The 13,426-nt window shown below is 39.0% G+C and overlaps 1 protein-coding gene across 2 annotated transcripts in view; it reads left to right on the top strand.

Moving 5' to 3' along the window:
* The first annotated feature begins 975 nt into the window (after nucleotides 1–975).
* The window catches only part of LOC110044858 (VWFA and cache domain-containing protein 1-like), a 26,280-nt gene continuing 13,829 nt past the window's right edge, over nucleotides 976–13,426 (top strand). The window contains exons 1-2 of one of the 2 annotated variants that reach the window (XM_089281678.1): nucleotides 976–1,713; nucleotides 13,293–13,426. The exon at nucleotides 13,293–13,426 is cut by the window's right edge and continues 457 nt beyond it. In XM_089281678.1, the coding sequence (XP_089137804.1) occupies nucleotides 1,543–1,713; nucleotides 13,293–13,426 (305 nt within the window). In that variant the 5' untranslated portion in view covers nucleotides 976–1,542. The remainder of the gene's footprint in view (nucleotides 1,714–13,292) is intronic. The other variant, XM_089281677.1, reaches the window with a different exon arrangement.

Here is a 13,426-nt window from a genome sequence, read left to right as displayed (position 1 = left end):
CCTTAAAGCGTAGTTGCTGAGCAAAATTCGTTCACTTAAAAAGCCTTATATTATACTGTACTAAATGGGAATAACTCAAGACAGATATTAAATACTTGTCGTTCTACAACGAGTGGGAGGCGCGGTGGCCTCATGGTTAGTGCGCTCGTCTCCGGATCGAGCGGTCCGGGTTCGAGCCCTGGCCGGGGACATTGTGTTGGGTTCTTAAGCAAGACACTTTACTCTCACAGTGCCTCTCTCCATCCAGGTTTATAAACGGGTACCGGCGAACTTAATGCTGGGGGTAACCCTGCGATGGACTAGCATCCCATCCAGGGGGGAGTAGAAATACTCCTAGGCGCTTCATGCTACAGAAACCGGGATAAGCTCCGGCCTGATGGGCCACTTGGCTCGCATGCAGACTTTACCTTTTTTACCATTCTACAACGAGATATACTTCATCAATTACGACAGCTCTCATATTGCGTCTCACATCTTCACAATCCAATAACTTCCTTAATTTTCCAACAAATGCCTCCGGGTGGCCATAAATTATTGGATACTTCAATTGCTTGATATCTTTAATTTCAACCTCGCTCAATGACTCAGTATTCCGAACCATTGGACAGCTGACATGCAAATCGTTTTGCTTCACGGTCTGATCTCGCATTTAATGGCGAAACAACGAAAGTAAACGATTCAGTTGATCCATTCCAGGAGTCGAAAACAAAGGGTAATAATTGAAAAAAACAAAATGACTTGCCAATGTTCCTTATCACCTCTTTCTGTCCTATACGGACGAAAACAATCTCCAAATTGATACTATTGCAGGCCTGAAACAAAGATTCCTCGAATCCTGCCTCGACGGCCGCCATTGTCAATCCCATATAGTATAAAGAAAAAATACGACTGCATACATGAAGACCGGAAGTCCTAGAATCTAGAACTCGGAAATCTTATGTCTCCAGAGCCTTTCAATTTTCCTGCCAAGGCCCCGCCGGCTAAGAAGAGCGAAAAGGGCTATGGAGACAAGAATGTCCTAAAAGGCAAAACATGATCCTGGAAACAAACGAAAAAGACTTTTTTCTTTACTAACCGGGTCCTTCCTTCTTCGCGGTATCGTTACAGACTTAATGAGGAACTCAGTGTGATGGTTTGGGTCTAAAAACAAAGTAAACAGCATGAATATCAAGCTACTAAGGTTAAATAAAAAATATATATATTTCAATGAAGGGATAAAGCTTTTGGTGTGTTGTCAGTGAATCTGACTACAAATGTCAGCTGTCAGTTAAATTTTCGGGCATGTGTCAGTTTTCAGTTATTGTTTTGACCATTTTGTTTTGATTCATCCATACAGACCCTCTTAAGAGCGTCACATGTTTTTGTCTCTCTCTAGAGATTTACTTTGTTATGAGTCTTCTTCCTGTTTTAAGAATTCGCTCGTGATTGGATACATCCGAACAATGTACATGTCAACAGTGTGTTTTTTTTCAGTCACGCAATGAGTATTAATTGATTCTGCAGGGTCATATCTCAATATTTGAACAAGGACACGAAGGAATCATGGCTGCAATCTGTCCGTTTAACAGTCCTTATTCTACTTACATCGCGTTGTTGCTTGTCGTATTCTTGATGTTTTCATCACAATGTGACTCACGTCTTCTAGATCCAACTCGTTTAGGACAGGAGTTGCAGACTTTTGCGAATGACGCTCTCGGTGTAAGCGAAATGCAGGTAAGAAATAATGAGCTAGGATGTGTCCGCATCCATTAAATAAATTTATCCTGCTGTAATTATAACCAGGATAGAAACTGTAAATTTGCCGTTAGCAACCGGGTAAAATTCAGAACCTCGACCACCGAAGGTTGTCGAACGTAAACTAAACTTGTAAAAACGTTCGACGCTTGGTCGGATAGACGTTTGTAATCAAGACGAGTAAATTTCCTTTCATTTTCAATTAAACGGTTGTTTTCACCTTCCTCATTAAATCCACATGTCTATTGATCTCGGTCTTATCAGTTAAATGTTCGTCGATTCTCAGCTGCTATTCATTAAAACTTCAACCCATTTCTCTGAATTTTTCGACTATCATTAAATTTTGCAGGACTGAAGTCTCAGCTATCGGTTACAAAGCGCAGCATTTTTCACCTAAGAGTATAAATTTGTGACCCTTGTTCATGCGGTCCCTTCGGTACAAGAGTGACAGCCACTGTGTTGTACACTTTTCATTTCAACTTACAAGTTAATTTAGATGTTCAGGGTCGGACTCGGATTTCAAATAAATTATGCAAATAGCGGTGAAATTGCCTTCGTTTCGAGCGAAATGATGGGTTTCGTCGACCCTGCTTTGGCTAAAAAGCGATTCAAGGGATTTTATTGTACTGAATTGGAAGAAACATTTAGGCAGTATTTCTGTTGGTAAGCCTATACAACTTGTTTACGAGCCAAATGTGCTATGCAGCTTGTAGACCTGAATGTACCGGGAAAGTGGGGCGCTGCTAACGTGTCTACATTGAGGCAATTCATTTAGGATACCGGCGAAGATAAACTGAGCGACTGGACGCAATTCAAGAAAAACATAGGCAAGTAAAATTTTCTTGATCATTCAGCCTTTTTGCAATAGGAGAAAACATCATGCATGAATCTTCCTAGATTAGCCTCCTTGTTTTCGTTGAGACTGGCACGTGTCGAAATAATGTATGCTTATGATTGTTTAAATTCTAAGCTTATTAGATTTGTTAGGGCCCAGAATGATATGTAGTGCCATGGGTATTTGCAATCAATAACATTTGAACTTGCAACATTGAGCTTGTCATCAATTATCGCTAGCTATCAACCAAGACTGATATTGACAGCAACAACATTTATTTACACTCTTTGTTTTTTTTTAATCAGAATATGTCTTATAAGAATGTCGAGGCTAAAATTTGCTAAATTTTAAGAGCATTTTGAGAATAAACCCGAGGCTGAGGTTTTGAAAATTAAATAATGTAACAGGCGCACCCAATGGATCGTTTAGGTAAATTATCTGTTTGGAAGGCGTTTAATCCCCTCTGATTTTCTTAAGAGAATTGACACCTCGAACTTTCGTGATATGAGAAATTTAATGTCTGTTGTTTTCGGATTGTTAATCAAAGGCTTCTGTGAGCAGCTCATGGATAAATGTTTCCTTTTACCTCCGTTTCAAAACGAGTCTTCGTGCGAAACCTTTCACATAAAAATGAGTTAAAGAACCTGTAGGTGAAAGTCATATGAATGGTTTTGTACTTAGACTCGTTTTGACACAGAGGTAAAAGGCAACTCGGAAATGGCCTATTGGATGAATGTAGAAAACGTAGTTGAATGAAAAGAGAAGAGGGATTGATCATTGGAGAGTTGTTCTTGGTACTGCAATGGAAAACAGGAAAAGAAACATCAGTTGGTCAAATGTGATGGATAGGTTTTGATGTCCAAATATGGTTGTTTATTGACACCCTTTAGGTGGTTGAATTTGTTCTCTGGTAAAATCGTTTTATAATAAATAATTATTTATTACATGTTTGAAACAGATTTCAGCAGCTAGGAGCACAACAACAAAAATCAAGATGAACACTGCTTTTATTAGGAACATTTTCTTTCTTTTTAAGTCCACTGAAATACTGACTACCATAATGTAGCACATAAAAGCTAAGAGGAGACATCGTAGCCAACAGTCTCCTATACATGCAGATCAGATTATACATTTTTTGGCTGAGTTATAAATACATAATCTTTACAGCAGCAGGACACACATGTAGTAGAAGTACAGCATGATAACAACCATGCTAAGAATTGAATGAAAATTCAACAGGTATAACCTGAAACAGTTAGGATAGCTTAAACTTCAAATAAACATTGCAAGGTTTGTATTCAATTGATTAAAAGAGATTAACACATTCTATTTTTGTGTCCCTTTATGATGGAGTCTAGTATTTTCCTAATGCCTGATGCATTTACCGTGTTTTTAAATAAAGATGATGATGATGCTGATGATTTTCCTTTAATTGTAGTCCTAATATAAAAGACTGATGTTTCTCTACATGTATATGTTCATATCTATGAACATGATATGGAGCTGCTAATTTTAAGTTGAAGTTGTATTTCTGTATTCCACTATAAAGCTGTAGGTTCTGAGTTTAGTTTTGACACGTGTAGTGAGTTGAAGTGGATTTCACTTGTCAACATTCTCAACTTTACGAAACCTACATGGACAAATTTCCAAAGTGTTCCCAAATCCTCGAAATAGCACCCCCCCTTCATTAAGCGCCCTCCTCGAATAAGCGCCCCCTCGTCTTCTCCTAAATTTGAAATAAGCGCCCCGGGTGCTAATTCGATGATTTATGGTGTGCAGTTTGAAGAGCCATTTTATGTGCTTGTAACCAATGTCTTTTGCAAAGGATGAGTTTCGACAGCTCAAGTGGCAACTAACACAAGTGTTAAAAGCATCTTATTCCCTTCCTAAGTAGGAGTATTCCACATCCATCTGTAGTTCTCAGATTAATTTCATGAAGTCTTCAGGGTGACTTGTGTTGTTAAAGCCGGTTTCTATGAAGTCTTTTGCTATTATTTTTGGCAGCAGATAAACACATGTAGCATCAGTAATGGTGTTGTTAATTGTAATATTAACACTTGCTTACTGTCACTTGCATATTATAGTAGGCACCTTAAGATACCAGGACGGGACGAGCTAGGACGGCTACCGGAAGTAAATTAACTCAACCGGGCATGCGCACGAGAACTCTCGACTCATCTCTCTGCCGTCCTCATCTCGTCGAGGACGCCATTTCGCCCGACTAGCCGTCGTATCAAAAACGTGAGTATTTTGCTCTTGTTTTGCTTCGATAACTGTTCCAATCGACTTTATTTTCAGTTATATTGGTAGGAATGTTTATAAGGTTCACAGTTTTCGTGATTGTAGTGTAGAGCACTACGCTGAGATACGAAAATGTGAATAAAAATATTCTTTGACTGTTCGTTTGTGTTTCTGCAGTCATTGTTCAGACGCTATCACGAGTGTGCAAGCTCATTACAAACTGTATGCATTGAGAATACATCAGTGTAAGTACAGTCGATAAAATGTTGCAAAAATGAATGCCATGGAGCATCTATCGAGCAAATAAAATACACATTTTCAAACTGATGTTTAGTTTTTTTATGCTACCCGGAACTTGAAGCAGCATTTGTTTGATTTTTATGATGCTTGTTACAATTACAGATGGAAATTGAAACGTTCACCAAAAGTCAGGATTCTTCGGCGACAGAATTCCGAAACGCTTTAGTGGTAACTGAAAAGCCATCTGAAGCAGGTCGATCAGATTGTTCGTTTAATTTTTTCATACGGAAATTATGGTTTCTCTGTTAGAATATTGACAGATGTTTGCTTCGCTTATACAGAAAAAGAAATTCAGCGTCGCTGTTCACTATCGTTTAAGCCTAATAGGATAAGATTTCTACCATCTCTTTTATAGTCTAATGGATGTCATTGCTTCTGTGAATAGCTTGTACGAGGTTCGAATTATTGACGTCGCCGTCCTTTGCGAAAATGCACATCTTAAGCATTTTGTTTTTGGCGACACGACGGGACCCGCGAAAGTTTCCCGCGTCCACTGCCGTTGCCGTCCTGGCCTTCCCGTCCTCGTATCTTAAGGTCCCTAGTATACTGTAGTTGTTACCACAGTGTTCATCTGGGTTATTTGCATATGCACAATAGTACAACTTGCTTCACCTGCAATACACAATAAAGATAATAGTCACATATTTTAAAAGGGTATAAAAATGAATGCAGAAAAATTACACATGTATATCCTTAATTTGCTGCCCTTTCCCCTCCCCCCGTACCCAACTCCAATAAAAACTAGGCTACTTACCTAAATGTGGTGTCCAAGTGATATTTCTTGCTTTTCTGGAAAGGGTTTAAGACAGAAAATTTTAAAAGGGTATAAAAATGAATGCAGAAAAATTACACATGTATATCCTTAATTTGCTGCCCTTTCCCCTCCCCCCGTACCCAACTCCAATAAAAACTAGGCTACTTACCTAAATGTGGTGTCCAAGTGATATTTCTTGCTTTTCTGGAAAGGGTTTAAGACAGAAAATGCCAGTTATAAATGGCATGCTTTCCTTCAAGAAACTTTGGAGCTAAAATAATTACTTTAACCGGAAAAATTTATTCTTATATACAGCATCTCCAAATTCTGGTAGAGTTACATGTAATTTTGAAACTCTATGAGGACTAGGAATTTAGGAACAAAAAGCACGGGATATGCAAACCATTCTTTGTTTCTGCCAATAAATGCGCATTCTCTCATCACACTCGCCGAGCTATCAACACTTAACAAACGTAATGAACTCGTATCATCTTGCCGCCCCAGAAACAAAGCCCTCCTACGAAACAACTAACCCGTTAAATACCGCGCTGCATATATTATGTAAATTATATTGTATATAAATGGTGGTAAAGATTATTCTCATTAAATCCCCTGATGAGTGGGCAACCACGAAACAGGCTTGTAGGGATGAACTTGTAGTTTATTTGTGTTTTTCCTCCCACATTATATAGATAGATAGATAGATAGACAGACAGACAGACAGACAGACAGACAGACAGATAGATAGATAGATAGATATAGATAGATAGATAGATAGATAGATAGATTTATGGAGTCGGGCTAAGTCAAACACATTTATTCGCTACTCCGAGTTTCATGCTTCTTGCAAAGCAATCATCAGGCAACTGCCAGAAAAAGACGGTTACAATCTTAGATATACACATTTAAAATAGGGAACAATGCCTTACAGCGTGACATTTCGAGATGTTATTGGCTGATGGAAGTGTGACGGTCTTGTATACAAAATACAATTAAGCGATCACGTTACTTAACAGAAATTTCTTAGAGTGTCTGCAGGTCGCTGTCAGCCTGAGTTCGTTTCTTTGGTTTAGTGTTGCCATTTCCGGTTTACAAATAATGAAAAACTTTTCCCATAAACAGAGATGACATTTTTTGTTGATGTCTGAATACGATTTTGCTTGTTTTACTTTGCTCCATTTGATTTCGTAATTTATTTTACGGTCCTTCAGATTCCATACCTGTTTACTCAGTTCGATTACATTTCTGTACCGTTCGTTTCCGAAAGAGCACGTGTGGTTTCTATACCGTTCTTTAAAAGTTGTGTCGCAAAGGCCGATGTATGATTCTTTCGACTCCGGGGTGGTGACCTCTGCTTGATAAATTATGTTCCTGACATTGCAATTTCTGTCCAGGGGACAAGAATTCTTGTTACGGCAATTGCAGACCTGCTTTGTTTCATCAGAGGATTTTGATTCATTGTTAAGTTCAGCCTTGTTGTGGTTGGATATTACGGTCTTGACGTTGCTCATACAGCTTTAGCTCAGTTTTAGAGTGTTTCGATTAAAGATTTTACGGAGTGGATTCGACTCAGGAAAGTGTTGGTCGACGAGTGAAAGAAAACATTTCCCGACTTTCGTTTCTATATTTTTGCTGTACGGTGGATTGAACCACGTTATGTTTCTCTGACGGTTTCTGCGGTTTGTTCGCGGTGTATCACGGGTTGTTTCTTTGTAGGTCAGTTTGTAATTGTAACCACTTTTGTCAAGTGCGTCCTGTTACGTGCTTTTGAAACTCGGAGTAGCGAATAAATGTGTTTGACTTAGCCCGACTCCATAAATCTATCTATTTACAGCTCTGGTTTTCCATTGAGCACTTTCATAGCAGATGAAGTCTTCAGTTTGTCCGCTGGTGGTTATTATTATTATATATATATATATATATATATATGTATATATATGTGTATATATATATATCGTAATAATGGAGAATGGGGATACTAAATATATATTTGCAACATGCAACTAAACGGATCCCTAAGATAACCAGGTATTGCAATATGCCATTAGTACACTTTTTAGATATGCGTCGAATCTGTAGGCATGTGTTATATATCTTTCTCGAACTCATTAATAATTCATAAGGTCAACTACCAACCACAAGATGTATACCACATCACGTGCATGTGTTTGGATACCCAATGAAAAACAGTATACCGCTCTCCAGTGAGACTGGTATATACCACTAAAATATGCACAATGACAACTTGCACAAAATCAATGAATATTTATTACTCAGAAGTAAGCTTTTACAATGTGTCTCCTTTTGTTTTCAAAGTCACACCCATTCGCGTTGCTTCTTTCATTTCTGCATCCAAAACACGCCGAAATGTCAAAAGCCTAAGAAAGCGAAAGAAAAAAAGTAGTATTAAAAACAATGCACACAAGTAGTTTACGCGAACCAAATTTTATCCCTAAAAAATGTAACTTACCTTCGGTCGGACATGTCCAAAGGGTTCAATGCAGCTTTTCCATTTACATCAGAAAGGTGGCGCTTCAGTCCGCAAATAATCGAGTACAACTAACGGCAAGGATAACGTTCCCCAGAAGAATTGTTTACTTCTTAAACGAACTTCGACAGCCAGTAGTTTAGACTGCATGCAGGCATATCTGTAATGGCCGTTTCCAAAGTTTGCATTCTTTCTTCAAAGTCTTTGGTGGTCAATAGACCGCCGGGTTCCAAAGTACAGGACTTCACTAATCGATGCGGTTTCCATTCCTCGAAAACCTCACACGACCATTTGGCTTTATAAGCTGTTGATTTCGGTACTGCATTATCAACACTTTTCTTCTCATCCTCCACACTTTTCGGCTACCGAAATCTCTCGAACGACTTTCTTGCGATATACATCCTGACTGAACGACAACTTGTAAATGCTGGTAACCCCAGCAACTTTCACTTCTCAGAATAAATTAAATCGCACCATAAATGCAAATTAATTACGCCGGTAAAAAATATCATTGATATTGAAATTATCGAAGAAGGAATGTTAGACAGCAAACAATTCTAATTGGAAGTCTTTGTTTATTATTTCTTTAAGAGTGATCATGAGAAGTTATTTCCAAAACTCGTGCTTCGTGTTTCATCGGGGTATCCAAACACCTCGAAACAATAAAAGCACTCGGCCTACGGCCTCGTGTTTTCATTTGTTTCTCGGTGTTTGGATACCCCGATGAAACACTCGCTCTCGTTTTGGAAATAGTACTTCTGGTTTATCCACGCTGAAGTCCTGGCATCACTGTATGCCTGAGTGCTTCTGGGATCTATAACGTGATAAGTGTTTTGACTGAGGAGCGTCAAATCTGTGTATGCGCCTTATCCGTTCTGATTCATCCAGGCTGAAGCCCCAGCATCACTGCTTGGGTACCTCAGGGATAACACATACATCGTATTCAGTGAGTCCATGTTGATCCGCCCATACAGACGTACCTTTTCATGCCTCAGAGACTGATAGCATTCAGTGAACGGGCGGTTGCGTCTCGAAAAGTAACATTTTGCATCAAACATCGAATTTCCTGGCGCTTAAATGATCGCTATGCCTGAATGAGCAATCAGAACACTTACTGACGTTGAACGAATAACGATTTTCAACTGTTTTGAAAACCTTTACTTGCGACGACTTTTTCGGGCCAAATTAAAGCGGGTAAGAAATTCAAAATGCACAATCAATGAACTTTTACGCTTCCAGATCATACTGGGATTATCAGAACACATTTGTGAGAAAATTTACCCCCAGAAACCATCACCGACATGGATTTTCTAGGGGAATGTTGTAAGTGACTGTTCGTCCCGCGGAGATAATAGGACTAAACGTTCTACCTCTCCACGGGACCCCAGGTCTGTAAGAACATCTAGATTGTTATGAAGTGGAGTGATCAGTTAAATGTTCGTCCATTCTCAGCTGCTATTCATTAAAACTTCAGCCCAATTTTGCAGAGCTGAAATCTCAGCTATCGGTTACTATAGCGCAACAATTCCTACCTAAGAGTATAAATTTGTGTTCCTTGTTCATGGTCCCTTCACAGGGAAACGGGAGCAAAGGTGTGGGTCGAGAGAGATTGTTTATTTCAACACTAGTTCATTTGACACAAAAGTGTGCTGTACACTTTTCATTTCAATCCCAGTAACAGGTTAGGTTAGGTGTAAAGTGGGGACTTGCAGATGACGATTTGGGAAAGTAGATTTTTTGCTTTTGTCTAAACATTATTATTATAGAGTGTTTCATCGTCACTTCAGTCTGTGTGCATGTCTAATCTAGAATTGGAGTGATAAGGATCCAAACTTCAAAAGGAATGCATCACGAGCTGTGAATTATAAGTAAATATTAGACTTTAAGAAAAGTCCCAACTATTCTACCCAGGAACACATGAGGTCGACTTCGAGGTCGACACACCAACTTCGGAATGAAAGTGATTTTAAGATACCAAGATTTCGGACTGTAAGATACGGGAAACACTCTATAAGATACATGGGTCCATACTTGTGGTCAAGACTTTCAAGAGATGAAAAGAACAGTGATACCTTACATTCCTTCATATCAACTACAAGAAGAAGAGACACAGCATCTTTGCTTGGGGATAATTGTGAAAACTGTCCCTTATGTTTATCCTGACCTGACTCTCATATTTACTTATTAATGTTTTAGTATTTACTTATTAACTTTTTAATATATACTAATCATTTTTACATTCATAATTTCGTTTTTTGTGTGTGTCCCCAATTAGCAGCAATGCTAAATACCCCAGACACGTTAATAAAGGTTTTCGTTGTTGTTTATTGTTGTTGACTACTGGCAACTCTATATATACATGTTCAGTACGTGAAAAAGGCTCGGGGGTACTCCTTTATATGGGCTATATAGGTATGTGCAGCAGTTTTGATCATAAATAAGGTATCGATTTTGGCCATTTTTTTCATAAATAGGGTATGGTTTTTGCACTCTAGACTTGAATTTTTGGGAATGTTTCTTTTAAACGAAGCTACTTTTCCATCATTACCGCCGGATAATAAGAGCATCAACAAAAACGCTTCATAAATTATGTTTAGTGCAACTGTGCCAGTCACAACGGTCATAAATAGGGCATCGAGTTTTTGGTCAGGTCATAAATAGAGCAGGGAAAATTGCAGATGTTTGCCATAAATAGTAACACTATCAGGACTACAAAGTAATATTTGTAATGAGCTCAAACTAGGTTGCACAATAGTTCGTCCCCAGTCCCCGGATCTCTTCATAAACAGTCCGAATAGCAAATAGTTGTAAGGGGCGAATAGTGGCGAATAGTCACGGATAAATAAAATAGCCATACGGTGAACCAAAATATCATTCCGGTTAGCCCACATAGCACTGATTCGACAGTGACACAAGCTCTCAGAAACTGCAAGTGTACGCTAACTTTCAGTATAAAAGGTAATGGATAAAGTCTGCATACCGGCCAAGTGTCTCATCAGGCTGAAGCTTATTCCGGTTTCTGTAGCCGGCATGAGGCGAGAAGGAGTATTCCTACCCCCCCCCCCCCCCGGATGGAATGCTTGTCCTTCGCAGGGTTACCCCCAGCATTAAATTCGCCGGTACCCGTTTGTACACCTGTGTGGAGAGAAGCACTGTGAGAGTAAAGTGTCTTGCCCAAGAACACAACACAATGTCCCCAGTCGAGCGTATTAACCATGAGACTACCGCACCTCCAGAACTTTCCATATAGACAACCGACCATTTGGTCCCCGCCAAGACGACGCGACTTCTCCGGTCTAGCCATGTGATGATATTCTTTACTCTTATCTCTAGATTACAATAGCACCGCGGAGTCTGTCCTCGGACTAGACTGAGTGCGATATAAATATCCGTTTTTGCCTTTTTCCGTCGTTTCTCTTTTTCCTTGATCTGGGAAAGGAGAACTTGATGTCAAATTATTCGGCGCTAGAGGTTTATTACGGCAATATATGTCATGATTTGAATTTTGTTGTTTCGTTTTGTTAGGTCAAACCTGGCTCAATTAGCCGTGGAGAGTAAACGAAGTATAATTACTTTTACATCTGATCATGGGTAGTACTAGTTTTACTGGCTAAAAACCAGTCTACATCTGAGCGTGAAAATAAATCTACATCTGAGCATGTATCTGCAAATACATGCTGACTAAGCATCACCATGCTGCGTCATAAGTGTTTAAGAAACTTCACGATCGTTCATTTTTGAAATTACTATGCTTGAGCGCTTGATTACTCTCGTATATTTATTTTAGAAGTTGAAATCAAGAAAATAATACTCAAATGCTTGCACCTAAGACAGGGAGCCGCTGACAACTTTCAAAAACGTCGTAACACGAAAACATAACAAAAACACTAGACTACAGCAAGTCTCGAGCGGTACTCCCAGAAAAATTGTTTTGGTGTTTGCAGCCCGTTTCCCAAAACCTTCACCCTATTTATGACCAAAATCTGTGATTTTTTCTACAGTGTCTACGACCTGACCAAAAATTCGGTAACCTATTTAAGACGTGGCCCTTAACTCAATCTTTAGACCTACCATATGCTGAATTAGTTCCCTAGTTAACGTTCAGACCGATGTTAAAGACATTGTGAAGGGCTTCTCTTGATGATCTTATTGATAATGATGAAAAATGAGAAGTGAATTGATCAACATGACATGAGCATGGGACAAGGTAAAAATCTGAGTCCCCGACAGGATTCAAACCCATGACCTCTTTTTTTCCTTTGTCCCACATACGTGTCATGTTGGTTCAGTTCACATTTCATTACCGAGCTTAAAATTCACAATCTTTATTCACTTATCACACTTAATGATGAAAAAGTAGCTTCTTCTAAAAAACATACCGAATTCAAGACTAGAAAACAAAAACCATGTATACCCTATTTGAGAATCGATACCCTGTTTCTGGCCAGCTGCAAAGAAAATCCATACCCTTTGGGCTTGCACATACCTATAGAGCCCATGTGATGGAGCACTACCCGCCCCCCCTCCCGGGCAGCAAGTGACCGACATAAAACAATAAAATGACTTTCACAATACAATTCTCTCAACGAGCTTTAATTTGTCAAGGCTTTTACAATTGACAAAATGTGGTATATATGTGACCAAAGCTTATTCCTGCGATAAAAAAAGGCGGCAACGGTTCCGTTAACTGGTCTGCCCAACTGCCATCTACCACATTGTCAGTCCTTTTAAAATATTTGTTTCCTCTGTTAATGTTATTTTAATAACATGCAAATTAACTTGAGGCTATATGTCAGTGTACGATACAATAATTAATGTCCCTTAAATATTTGTCCAGATTAGTCACGCTACCAGTAAACGAGTGCATGTTATTATTAACATGCACTTTTCCCCCCTTTCTTGAAATTTTTACAGAAACAACTTTTAATCTTCCATTCTAGGAGCATTTTGACAAGTTGCAGTTTACAGAGACTGCAGTAGATGGCAATGCACTCATCCCTAACCTAGCAGCGAGTGTCTCAAACAAGTTCAAGGAGAGGTTTCTTGTTGTGCGAAGACTTAAACAAGCTGTGGA

Source organism: Orbicella faveolata, unplaced genomic scaffold (genome assembly GCF_042242905.1).
Source record: "Orbicella faveolata isolate gen_17 unplaced genomic scaffold, um_ofav_v1 contig_48, whole genome shotgun sequence".
In the NCBI taxonomy this organism is placed as follows: Eukaryota; Metazoa; Cnidaria; class Anthozoa; order Scleractinia; family Merulinidae; genus Orbicella; species Orbicella faveolata.
Note: the sequence above shows the minus strand (reverse complement) of the source record. Positions and strands in the feature narration are given on the sequence as shown.